Source organism: Panthera uncia, chromosome X (assembly GCF_023721935.1).
Source record: "Panthera uncia isolate 11264 chromosome X, Puncia_PCG_1.0, whole genome shotgun sequence".
NCBI classification, from domain to species: domain Eukaryota; kingdom Metazoa; phylum Chordata; class Mammalia; order Carnivora; family Felidae; genus Panthera; species Panthera uncia.
In genome coordinates, this window is record NC_064817.1 from 78,118,450 (window position 1) to 78,132,125 (window position 13,676).

At 40.6% G+C, this 13,676-nt stretch overlaps 1 protein-coding gene across 1 annotated transcript; it reads right to left on the reverse strand.

Moving 5' to 3' along the window:
* Positions 1-1,211: 1,211 nt before the first annotated feature.
* On the reverse strand, positions 1,212-13,599 carry TIMM8A (translocase of inner mitochondrial membrane 8A). The gene is made up of 3 exons (XM_049644071.1): positions 13,357-13,599; positions 11,635-11,825; positions 1,212-1,390 (listed from the first exon to the last, which is right to left on the reverse strand). The coding sequence occupies exons 1-2, from the start codon at positions 13,486-13,488 to the stop codon at positions 11,664-11,666; spliced, it is 294 nt and encodes a 97-aa protein (XP_049500028.1). The 5' UTR covers positions 13,489-13,599; the 3' UTR covers positions 1,212-1,390; positions 11,635-11,663.
* Positions 13,600-13,676: the final 77 nt, after the last annotated feature.

Sequence of the window (13,676 nt, forward strand, 5' to 3'; positions counted from 1 at the left end):
TGTATATCTATATTCCAGTGTACCACTTTTTGTCTTTAGCAGTGCTCCATCTGTGGTTTAATCTCTCCATTGGGTTTTTAGTTTTAAAATTATTTTTTTCATTTCTAGAATAATTTTTTATTTATGTATTAAAAAATTTTCATTATGTTTATTTTGAGAGAGAGAGAGAGACAGAGGGTGAGCTGGGTAGGGGCATAGAGAGAGAGAGGGAGACACAGAATTCAAAGCAGGCTCCAGGCTCCGAGCTGTCAGCACAGAGCCTGACGCAAGGCTTGAATCCACAAGCCATGAGATCATGACATGAGCTGAAGTCAGATGTTTAACTGACTGAGCCACCCAGGTGTCCCATATTTATGTATTTAGATTCAAGTTAGTTAACATACAGTGTAGTATTGGTTTCATAATTTAGTGATCCATCACTTACATACCCAGTGCTCATCCCAACAAGTGCCCTCCTTAATGCCCATCACTGATTTAGTCCATCCCCCACCCACTTCCCCTCCAGCAACCCTCACTTTGTTCTCTGTATTTAAAAGTCTCTTATGTTTTTCCTTCTTCTCTGTTTTTCTTAGTTTTCCTCCCCTTCCCTTTTGTTCATCTGTTGTGTTTCTTAAATTCCACATAGGGAATCATATGATATGTCTTTCTCTGACTGATTTATTTCACTTACCATAATACACACTAGTTCCATCCACATTGTTGCAAATGGCAAGATTTCATTATTTTTGATCACTGGGTAGTATTCTAGTAGATATATGTATGTATACTACATCTTCTTTATCCATTCAACAGTCAATGGATATTTGGGCTCTTTCCATAATTTGGCTATTGTTGATAGTGCTGCTATAAACATTGGGGTGCATGTGCCCCTTTGAATCAACATTTCTTAAAGTTTATTTTTAAGTTTATTTATTTTGAGAGACAAAGCACGAGTGGGGTAGGGGGGAGAGAGAGAGAGAGAGAGAGAGAGAGAGAGAGAGAGAGAATCCCAAGCAAGCTCTGCACTATCAGCGTGGAGCCCAATGTGGGGCTTGAACTTACGAACCATGTGACCGTTACCTGAGCCAAAGTCAAGAGTTGGACACTTAACCAGCTGAGCCACCCAGGTGCCCCTCGAATCAGCAATTTTGTATCCTTTGGATAAATACCTAGCAGAATTTTTTTTTTCTTTTTTTTCTTTGTCAATGAGGGCCAAGTGGCTGAGGAAGAAGTACATAGGGGTGTGGAGGCCAGAGTTCAGCCTGATGTTGAGTAGGTTCCCCAGCACCATGGTCAGGTACACGCCCAGGATAGGGGCAAACTACATACCTTGTGACTCTAGCCAGATGGGGAGCCCCAGGAGAAGGAACTCGGACACACTGCTCTGGTTCTCTCACCTCATGTTCATCTTCTGCTGGGGATAAAAGGATAGTGAAAAAAGCAGAAATCAACAAATGTTGATTTAACAGCAGGCAGATTAAAATGACATCCTTTCTACTGATGAAAAAAAAATTTTGTCTTTTAAAAAAATAGTGTCACTTTCTCGTGTTTTCAATTATGTCTGTAGTCATTTTATACAGAGTCATAGTGTTAAATGATTATGACACTGAAAATTTATCTGAAGATTTGGGGTCTAATCCTGCTGTTATGTGTTCAGGCATTGGCTTATGGTGTGGTATTGCTTCGTGTGTTTTGTAATTTTTTTATTATAAATCATATTCAGCATGGCTTTACCTGTGGCAATCTTGTGGAAGATTTGTCCCTGTAGAGCTGTTTTATGTTGCTTCTGCCAGGTAGTTCAAGGGATAGCTCTGGTTTATGGCTTTCCACTTTGTGTTTGGACCCCTAGTGATTTCTTTTACTTACTTGGAAACTCAGCTATACATTTAAAAGGCTACTATATTTTATTCCATATTTCGAAGTGTTTTAGAGTGAGGGAAGACTTTCAGGCTATTTTCACCACATTACTGTAAATGGACATGAAATATTATACTTATAATAATCTTAGAATGGCAGGCAGCATTGGCTTTGATGTTAATTCTTTATTGAGAAGGCCATCCTTTCATAGAAGAATATAAATGGATTTTTCCTGCCCTACTTCACTAAAAATATTTTTGCTTGCCTAAAAAGAAAACAAAACTGTCAACCTACCAGTTACCTGAGGTCTGCTGCCACTTTTATTTTTTCTATCCAAGTCATGGTACATTTGGCAGAATACCAGATTTCTTGTCAGTTTCTTGCAAAGGACTATAGTGAAGGTGAGGAGGATATATCTCACATATGTGAGATATGGATATGGATGGGTCACTATTAATATGAGAAAATCGATCATATGCATGATTCTCAAGCTTTTTGGTGAGCTACATTAGAAAAATAAAAGCTGTTTGGCATACTTTTTAGAAAGGAGAGAGTAATGTATCTCCTTTCACACATTTCAGGAATGTGTAATATAAATAATATGGATCCCGAACAAGTTGTAAATGGGTGAATCTTGAATGGTTGGTCATCCTCATTTTTTCCTCTTCTCTCAGCCATCAAAACCCAGCCTATTTACCTTGGCATTACCTTTCTACCTTAAAAATCTATCAGGTCTCTACTTCTAGTCTTGTCCTTCAGTCACACTGATATAATTCTAATCTTCCTAAAACCTGTGCTTTAAAATACTTTATATGTGGGGCGCCTGGGTGGCTCAGTCGGTTGGGCGTCGGACTTCAGCTCAGGTCATGATCTCTTGGTCCGTGAGTTCGAGCCCCACGTCAGGCTCTTTGCTGACAGCTCAGAGCCTGGAGCCTGCTTCAGATTCTGGGTCTCCCTCTCTCTCTGACCGTCCCCTGTTCATGCTCTGTCTCTGTCTGTCTCAAAAATAAATAAACGTTTAAAAAATTAAAAAATAAAATAAAATAAAATGAAAGACTTTATATGTTCCCCAGTGCCTGCAAAATAAAATCCAAGCTCCTGAGCATGGCATAATGAAATATTCCAGGCCTACCTTGTGATTCTTATCACCAGAGATTCCCCAATGTCTACCATGCATTTCAGTTGCACCAGATTACTAGCACTTTTCTTCCCCCCCCCCCCACCCCCACAAATTCTACATATTCTTTTCGGCCTAATTAAATATGTAATGAAAATATTACTGGTTTTGACGAAAATGTGTTCATGAGTTTGCTTCCATTAAAGCCAGGAAAATAAAACTTTAATAAATTATGGTCTTGGCATAAATAAAATATTTAAACTAAATGCTGTGAGTTTTAATGTATCTACTTTTCAATTTTGTAACTGCTTTAATGTTCTGGAAAACATTAACCATTCAAGAATACATAAAAACATGTATATGGGGTCCACATTTTTCCTTTTGACTCAAGCTCCAGTATGGCTCAGTATGGCACTTTTGTTGATCCTGTCCTTATTTAAAATTTTGATATTCTGTTCATCATGGATTTTTGCATTAATTTCAATTGGCAAATACTTAATTATCTAGATTATTGAGGTTTTTCTGGTATCCCCTTAAATTCTGCACACAAGGTGAGTGCTTTATTCATCTCACCCTTATCCCACATTTGCTTGAGGTCCTTAGGTATATAAATAATCTGAGACTAGTGGACATCTGAAAGAATTGCAGTTCAGGGGGCGCCTGGCTGGGTCAGTCAGTGGAGCCTGCAACTCTTGATCTCAGGGTTATGAGTTTGAGCCCCCGGTTGGGTGTAGAGATTATTTATTTTTATTTATTTTTTTTAAATATGAAATTTATTGTCAAATTGGTTTCCATACAACACCCAGTGCTCATCCCAACAGGTGCCCTCCTCAATACCCATCACCCACCCTCCCCTCCCTCCCACCCGCCATCAACCCTCAGTTTGTTCTCAGTTTTTAAGAGTCTCTTATGATTTGGCTCCCTCCCTCTCTAACCTCTTTTTTTTCTTCCCCTCCCCCATGGTCTTCTATTAAGTTTCTCAGGATCCACATAAGAGTGAAAACATATGGTATCTGTCTTTCTCTGTATGACTTATTTCACTTAGCATAACACTCTCCAGTTCCATCCACGTTGCTACGAAAGACCATCTTTCATTCTTTCTCATTGCCACGTAGTATTCCATTGTGTATATAAACCACAATTTCTTGATCCATTCATCAGTTGATGGACATTTAGGCTCTTTCCATAATTTGGCTATTGTTGAGAGTGCCGCTATAAACATTGGGGTACAAGTGCCCCTATGCATCAGCACTCCTGTATCCCTTGGGTAAATTCCTAGCAGTGCTATTGCTGACTCCTAGGGTAGATCTATTAATTTTTTGAGGAACGTCCACACTGTTTTCCAGAGTGGCTGCACCAATTTGCATTCCCACCAACAGTGCAAGAGGGTTCCCGTTTTTCCACATCCTCACCAGCATCTATAGTCTCCTGATTTGTTCATTTTAGCCACTCTGGCGTCGGGTGGTATCTCAGTGTGGTTTTGATTTGTATTTCCCTGATGAGGAGCGACGTTGAGCACCCGATTATTTAAAAATAAAATCTTAAAAAAATGAAAAGAATAGGAAGGAAGAGGGGCACCTCGTTGACCCAGCTGGTAGAGCATGCAACTATTGATCTCAGGGTCGTGAGTTTAAGCTCCAGGTTGGGAGTTGAGCCTTCTTAAACAAATAAACAACAACAACGACAAAACTAAAACTACTTGAAAGTGTTGCAATTCAAATATAGAGCTTTTATTCCTGGAAGTGGTTTCCATCATACCTCTCCACTTTTGAGTACAGAGCTCAGAGTTCTGAAGTGGGGAGAAATTTTATTTTTAAAATAATATTTATTTTTTGAATATGTAATACATTCACATGATTCAAAATTCAAAAGGCATACAGAAAAGATGTATGGTAAAGCCTCCTCCCATCCTTACTCCCCAACGACATGGTTCCTCTTCCCGGATGCAACCAACGTTAACAATATCTTTCAAGAGATATTTTATGCTTATTCAAGCAAATGTGCACATATGTTTTAATCTCCCCCCCCTTTTACACAAATGGTAGCATATTGTGTCTTCAATCTTGCTGTTTTAATTTAACTATGTATTGGAGTTCAATATTGGTATAGAGATCCCTCATACATTTTTGTATGTATGTATGTAGCCTCATAGCTACATAGTTAAGTATCTCATTGTAGGAACATTTTTTAATCAATATCTTATTGAGAGACACTTGGGTTGTTTCCAGTCCCTTTCTGTTACAATGCTGCAGTGAATAATCTTATTTGTCAGCTGGAACATGTGCGTATATCCATAGGATGAATTCCTAGAAGTCAGATTTCTGGAATAGAAGGTGTGTACATATATAACTTGGTGGATATTGTTAAACTGCTTTCCATGGAGATGATACCAATTTACACCCCCACTAGTAGTGTAAGGGTAACCGTTTCCTTTCACCACCCACACAACAGTATGTTACCAGAATTTTGTTTTGACAGTCTAACAGGTGAGAGATGTTATAGCTCAGTGTAGGTTTTTAAAATTTCTCTTAAATATAAACATCTTTTCACATATTCAAGAGCCATCTGTGTTTCCATTTCTTTGAATTGTCTTTTTATATCCTTTGTCCATTTTTCTATTGAATGGTCTTTTATGATTGATTCGTAGGGGTCCTTTATGTAAGGAAATTAGTCCTTTGTAGAAAAGGTTCAAAGATTCGCTTCCTATTATTTTTCTTTTAACTTTGCTTAATGAAGTTTTTGCTGTTCAGAATTTTTTATATAGACAAAATTAACAACCTTTTATTTTACAGCTCCTGAGTTTTGTGTGAAGTAGGGAAGCTTGATGAAAGCTCACTCAGGAATAGAATGAGGGGGATCTTATTAATCACTATATCAGTAACAAAGGGAATGTGAATCAGTTAGAAATTTCTGAAATTCCTGAAATTATTTGAATCCAATCCCTCACAGTCTGTTGCCTCAATTAGTGAATATACTCTTACTATTGTTCTCTCTGTCTTAATCCAACTACCATCTAGCTGCTAAAGTGATCTTTCTAAATACATACATGAGGGTAAGGGGAGGACTTTCATTTATTTTAAACAATTCTATATTGTTTGAAAGTTTTAAAACATGCATGTAGTACTTTGATCACTTAAAAAAGTGCAAATATCATTATATTACTCCACTGTTTAAAATCCTTCAATAGCTTCCCATTGATTGCAAGATAAAACTCAAGATTCTTAATATTATATGCTCCATTAGCCCTGCCACTTCATCAATGAGTCAGCTTTATTAAGTGACTTTTTGCTTTTCTCTTGTTCTCCCATATAATGACTCTGCCAGGGTTATCAAAGATGCTCAGTTCTGAATAATGGTAATCAATTGCTACTGCTAAAGCATCTATAGTGTACCAAGTGCTTTACATGTGATCTCATCTTTCAATCCTGTAAGGTGGGCATTACCATCTCAGTTTTATAAAGAAACTGAAAATCAGGGGAACCTGGATGGCTCAGTCGGTTAATCATCCGATTTTTGGTTTCAGCTCAGGTCATGGTCTTGCAGTTGAGTTCAAGCTCTGCATCGGGGTCTGCGCTGATGGTGCAGAGCCTGCTTGGGATTCTCTCTCTCCCTCTCTCAAAACAAATAAATAAACTTTAAAAAAAATTTTAAAAAGGAACTGAAGATTAAAGGTTAAGTGACTTCCCTAAAGTCACACAGGTGTTGGCAAAGTCAGGATTTGAACCCGTTCTGCCTAACTCTGAAACCTATTCTCTTTCTATTATACCATGGTCTCTCCAGAATGAAATGTTCCACTCTGGCCTTACCCTTTAAAGAAACATTTCTTGGGGTGCCTGGGTGGCGCAGTCGGTTAAGCGTCCGACTTCAGTTCAGGTCACGATCTCACGGTCCGTGAGTTCGAGCCCCGCGTCGGGCTCTGGGCTGATGGCTCAGAGCCTGGAGCCTGCTTCCGATTCTGTGTCTCCTTCTCTCTCTGCCCCTCCCCCCTTCATGCTCTCTCTCTGTGTCAAAAATAAATAAACGTCAAAAAAAAATTAATAAACATTTCTTCCGATCTCTAAATGCATTAGGAGGTAGTTTAGTGTAGTAGTTCAGACCATTAGTTCTGGGGTCAAACTGCTTGGATTCAAAAACCATCCCTGTAATTTATTAGCTGTGTAACCTTGAATAAGATCATTTCTCTGGGCCTCAGCTCCTCCATCTGTAAATCGATGTAATAGTTCCTCTGAGTTGTAATTTTTAGATGACCCATGTAAAATACTTAGTACAACATTTGGCAAATAGTATATATTTCCTCAGCAAAGCATAGCTATTATATTATAGATACAGCTCAAAATTCTGTTGACCCCTTTGTTCATCTAGAGTTCCTGATCAGTACATTTGAATCCTGGCTTGCTATATCCTAACCATCCCTTTTATGTATTTCTGTGTAGCAGAAAGTACCCTAATCATATTGTATAGGCTTTGCCTTTTTGAGTGATTTTTTAAGATATAGCCTTAGATACACAACACAAATTTTATTAGTTCATACATTAATGGTTAATGGCTGAAATGTTTCTCTTGTTAAAATGTTAATGGATGTAATGATTTAATCATCAAATTGCTTTAGCATTTCTTATATAAGTACTAAAAGTAGTAATTCAATTATTTTCTTTTATCGCAGGATTTGTGTGTAGTGATCAGTTCCACTTGCTTGTCTTCATAGTGGGACCTCATGATGGCCTCCTTATGTATATTCAGATATGATCTGTTGGCTCACTTTCTGTGTCAGGTATCAAGTTTGGGCATTGCCTTGAAGCAGCTGTTTTAGGGAAGCCAATCACATAACCAGCCCTCAACTGGATACTCTTGACTTGTCTGTGATGGGTGTGGCATTCAAATGAACTATCTGACCAAGGCTTTGGCTATTGCCAGTACCTATGCAGTCCTTTTCATATAGTATTTGCTTTTCCCTACTGCTGTCATCACCTCTCTGCCATTCTTTTCAAGGAATGGCAGCAAAGTCTCTCAGCAACTTTGGTGGTACCACCTGTGGTTTCCTCACCCTAGTTCTTGGGCTTTTTTCCTCCATGCCTTTTGAGAGGTCCCTTGTGGTATATGCTGCCCATTGACTGGGGATCAATTAATCTAAACAATACCCAAAGGGCGCCTGGGTGGCTCAGTCGGTTAAGTGTCCGACTTCAGCTCAGGTCATGATCTCACAGTTCATGAGTTCGAGCCCTGCATAGGGCTCTGTCCTGACAGCTCAGAGCCAGGAGCCTGCTTCAGATTCTGTGTCTCCTTCTCTCTCTGCCCCTCCCTCACTTGTGCTCTATCAAAAATAAATAAACGTAAAAAAAATACTTCATAAAAAAATCTAAACAATACCATTTCTCTTACATGGAATAAAAATGCACATTACCAGACTCTTCTGCATCAGCCTCTTTTGAATCCAGAAGATGAGACAGGATGGGAGCATGAAGAGTCTCAAAAGATGCACTAGTGGGTGGTCTTTGAAATAAAATCTCCCCAGGCCAAGATTTTTTAAGGTACTCACACGAATGAAAATTGGTTTAAAAAAAGCCCCGATTGCTTTCCATGTAGATGTTATTCTACATGGGGTTTATTGACTTGTTATATTTTTAAATCTAAACTCCTAATAGAGATTTGTTACCATAAATAAATATGTTCTTGCTTGATTTCCTTGCATGTGTCATCCCTAATGTTCATTCATGGGCTCATGGACAGGGCCCTTAGGGATAGTCTTGGTCCAGTTTTCACAGTATGCTTAGTAAAACCCTAGAGGTCCTAAGACAGTGCCTTAGGCACCACAGGGGTGGGTGAAGTGGGGGTGGGGGTGACAACAGCAGGCCTCCAGATATCCCCACCACTGTTGGAACAGCTTTGCTTCTCTGTTTTATACATTAGGCTTCCAAGTAAGATTGCATTTCGGGAACAGTCTGCTAATTCATTCCTTTTATTTCTTTATGTCTTAAGCATTGTACCCTGAATATTGAAATGAGAACTTTGAATGTTATTAGGGCCGACACTACCACCTTTCTATCAAGATCCTGAAAATAAATTTTGGAGACTGACAAAGCAAACAAAAGCTCAAATTGTTGCTCTGGTATACTTAACTTCCTCGCAGACGGGGACAAATGTTCGACCTTTTCTTTCCTATTATCTTGTACCTAGCAGTGTCACACATATACTTGGTGCTCAAGCATGTTGTATCAATCTGACAGACTCTTTCTTATTATGTACACTAGCTGAGCAAGCAGTAACACTGTAACACAAAATGGTTAACTTTGTGTCTAAATGTGAGGAGAATATTTTAATACTAAGTGAAGCAAGAGTAACAATGAATGAAATAGCTAATAAATAATGACATAATAATATATAAGAAAAAGAGTAAGGAAGAATAAGAAGGCAAAGACTAAAAGACCCTCCCTTTATGACTTGAGGTTTTATGAGAACACACTAAACTCGGGGCGGGGGGGGGGGTAGTGGTAGAAAACAATAGGGATATATAGATACAAAGTATATGCTAGATACCTACCCTAAGAGCCTGAGTTCTCCTGGACTTCAAAATGACATTATTATTACTTACCTACATGTTCTCCAAACAGCAGCTAGATCCCCGTAAAACTTAAGCGATATCACATCACTCATCTGCTAAAAACCCTCAAATGGCTCCCCATCTTGCTTGGTAAAAACCAAGTACTTGCAATGGCCTACAAAGCCCTGTATGATCAGTGCACATCCCTGCCTCCCAGCCCCAATCCCTCTCATGCATAGGTCTCTGACTTTATTTCTTAGCATTCTCCTTATTCATTTCACCCGTCATACTAGACCTTTTGACTAGTCTACTTTAGCATCACAGCATGCTGCTCTGACCTTGGGGCCTTTGGACTTTTTGTAACCTCTGCTTGAAATATTCTTCCCAGATACCAACATGGCTTGGTCACTTAATTCTTTCAGATCTCTGCTGAAATGCCATGTTCCCAAAGAGGCCTTCTCTAACCATCTGATGTCAAATCACAATACCCCCACAAACATTCCCTGCTTTTTCTACATGGCACTCCTTTGTTTTTTACGTACTCCTGAGTCTCTGGCAAGAAAGTATCTGGCACAGAGTAATCACTTAAAACTTTTGTTGGGGGTGCCTGGGTGGCTCAGTCTATTAAGCATCCAACTGTTGATTTCGGCTCAGATCATGATCTCAGTTTGTGAGATTGAGCCCCATGTCAGGCTCTGCGGAGCCTGCTTGGGATTCTCTTTCTCTCTCTCTCCCTGCTCCTCTCCTGCTCATGCTGTCTCTCAAAATAAATAAATAAAACTTAAAAGAAAAACTTTTGTTGAATTTTTTCATCAGGATTTTAAAAAATTTCCTTATAGTACATATATGGTGGAAAGCTAAAAGGACTTGAGGCTTCTAGAAATGTGTATTTCCCCAACCTTCGTGGACTTGAACTAAAGACTCCCAACAGGCAGTTCCACTTTAGGTCTACACTCCAGTATACTACTAGGATTTGAAGTTGGGGTGGGGGGTGGAATCCAGTCAATATAACCTCTTCTTCTACACTCAGGGAATGGACTGTCAACAGTGAAATTTCCCCCATCTCATCTCATCTCAAGGTTCTCTTTTTGTCACATAAAGGTCAGAGATTCCTGGAATGCCATGCTGTTCCTTGCACAGAGGAGGTACCTGGACTGATTAACCTTCAGTCTTGGAACCAGCCTACACCAAATCTCTCCAGGGTGCAGGTGATAACCAGAATAGAAAGCCTTCTCAATCAGAGTTTAATTTTGTAGAAGCTTTTATTTCAGTGATTAAAAAGATGCAATCAATGGAACCTATACTGATTAACATTAGACATGCACCTCTACCTGAAACTGCTGTTAGTTCTTGACTGGCCTAAATCTTTACAACCTACTTAGGCACATCTTTGAATTTTTTCAACCCTGATATACAGCGTCAGTAAGCTTCTTCCTTGTGGCAGTTTAGTAATGAGTATTATGCTCACTGGCTACATTCCTTTATAACCAAAGGCCTCTAGACACTCAAGCTACCTGTACTACCTTGAGACCATACCTTTATATATTTAAGTAAATCACAGCATAGGGGAGATTATCTAGAAAGCTGAAGTGTATTGTATGAATATCCCATCGATTTTTTTCCAACACTGATAGTCAAAACACTAGATAAGGAGGCCTACAGTTAAGTAGCAAATTACCCTTTGCTCATTGCTGCCCTTTCTGAGAGACACAAAGATGTATAACAATCTCCCCAGAAATCCTAAATGAATCCATGCAAATGACAGGTTGTACCTATGTGGTCCCACTATCAAATTAGAGAAAGCAGTTCCACTGTCAAAATTATAGAGAGCAATTAATGGGACTTTGAGAAAGCACAGTCCCACATACAGTAATATGCATCTAGTAGAGTTTTCCATTCATCTGTCAATTGTTTTCACAAGATTAGCATTAAAAAACAGCCAAATACACATATGTCCCTCAAAGCGTGCGCGCGCGCGCGCGCGCGCACACACACACACACACACACACACACACACACACAAAACTGGTCTTTGTTCATTCTCAGATGACAGGATGTCCCAAGAGTGACAAAGGTGGGAGCCAATCCCCCCATAGCCTTTTCTTCAACTATCCCATCAACAGCTCTTCATTTCTTGGACTACCTTCCTTTTCCAAAGAGGTAATGCTGAGATTAGTCAGAAAGGCTTTCTGAGAAAACTGGCTTGGTTTTCTGGGTCTGTTCCAGTCGATTCAAGATGAACTGGCTTGTATCAATGAAGCGCTCAACGCAGTTCACAAAACAGGCCTCAGCCCGACTATCCAACTTTGGCCCAGGCTTGTCCATGCACTTTTCCTGCTCGGGACAAGATACAGAATCACAAACAGGACAAGATACAGAATCACAAAGAGAACTTGGGGTAAAAAAGGGGGGGGGGTAACTTGTTATTTATAGGAAAAATTTCACCTAAACCCAGTATCTGTTATGTTAATATTTCTCATTTGGCGTATGGCAAGCAGTTATCTACAGCCTTACATTAAATTCTCACAACAATCCTACCTAATAGATACTATTATTAATCCTCATTTTACAAACAGGGAAGCAGTGGGAGAGATACTTTGCCCAAAATTATTGGGCCAGAAAATGGTGGAGCTATTACAGAGCAAAAAAGGGGGGGGGAGGGGCAAAATACAAGTGAAGTAACCTTTGGCTGAATTTGGCTGTAACTCCACAATGCTGCCACCATTTAATGCCTTTAGACTAACTGCCAGGGGGAAAAAAGGGGGGTGAAAGCATAAATCACAGCAGTGACACCCTGAAACCTATCAAACAAAAAAAGACATCTATTACCCAAGATGCTGTAACCTTGTATACTTAAGCCAGAAGTTCTTGAATCCTCTCAAGATGAATGGAAAGTTGTATGAATTTTCCTAAAGGGCCCACAAATTACAGATTCTTAGAGGAATCCTCAACCACACCCCCTCCTGGCCCAAATGTAATGAATTACAGTTTGTTTTTTTTTAAAGAATGAAAGTACCAAGTAGTACAGGACTTAAGTAAGCATTTGTTAGGGGTCAGAGTCCCACAATACCATAAGTTTATGTGAAAGGGACTACGGAACCAATAACTGTATATAGTTCAAGTTATTTCAAATGAATTTTATTAGTTATTCTCTGCTGTGTACACAAGCGTCAGACTCTCCACTTCCAAGGAAAATTATCCTTGGCCTCTGAATTCTATGAGATATTTTTTCTCAAGGCAGGGCAGTTATGCTGCCCTTGGCAGCTAGAGAACACTTTGATCCTAAGCTGCAAATGCCTTTCACCCTTTTGCCAAGTCCCCTCACAAGGCATATTCAATTCCTCAACATTGAGACCCGAAACAGCTTGGTATTACACAACCCAACAAAAAAAGCAAATTTAAGTAGGGTGGGGGGGGGGGGGGAAGACGCTACTTTTACAGTTAGTGGGCTACAGCGACTCATTTGTCACGGACAACGGTTAAAGCAACTGGGAAATCCAGGTTAACCCTGAGGAGTCCAGAAATGGGAGACTCACTTCCTGGGAATCGGGGCTCCAAAAATAAGATCTCAGTATTGGTGACCAGCACCAGGCAGCGTCAACCTCAGGTGCCTAAAAGTGCTGCTCGGGACAAGTGTGATCTCCAGTCCTCTGCACCAACAAAGCCATGGTCTGGCGTGAGAATTCCCCGAGAAACGGAGTCACCCTCTCACCCCTCCCGCTTGGTGTGAGAAACCGAAGGAAACCAAGGCAAGATGCTACCGGGTCCTCCCCGTCCCCGAATCCCGGACGTCCTGACAAGTCCCGCCCGGAAGGGGCAGGGAGAAAGCAGGGACAGTAGCTAGGTCCCAGACCCAGCTCCTCACCCAACAAAGTTCCGTCATCTGGTGCACCAGCTGCTGGAAGCGCTGCTTCTGAGTCTCCACCTCAATGAAATGCTGCAGCTGTGGGTCCACCGAGCCCAAACCCGCCGCGGACGAAGACGAGGAGGCATCCATCCCAGCGCCGCCACGCGTGCCGAGAGGAACTCTGCAGCAACTCACCGACCTTCACGTGTCTCCGCGACGGAACCGGAACCACAATCCACCGCCTCCAGACCCGCCCCGTGACTGCAACGCGCCGGCGTGTGGCCCCCTACCCCCGCCCGCCGCTCCTCCCAGCCGCTTGCGCTCCCCGCTCCAGCTCG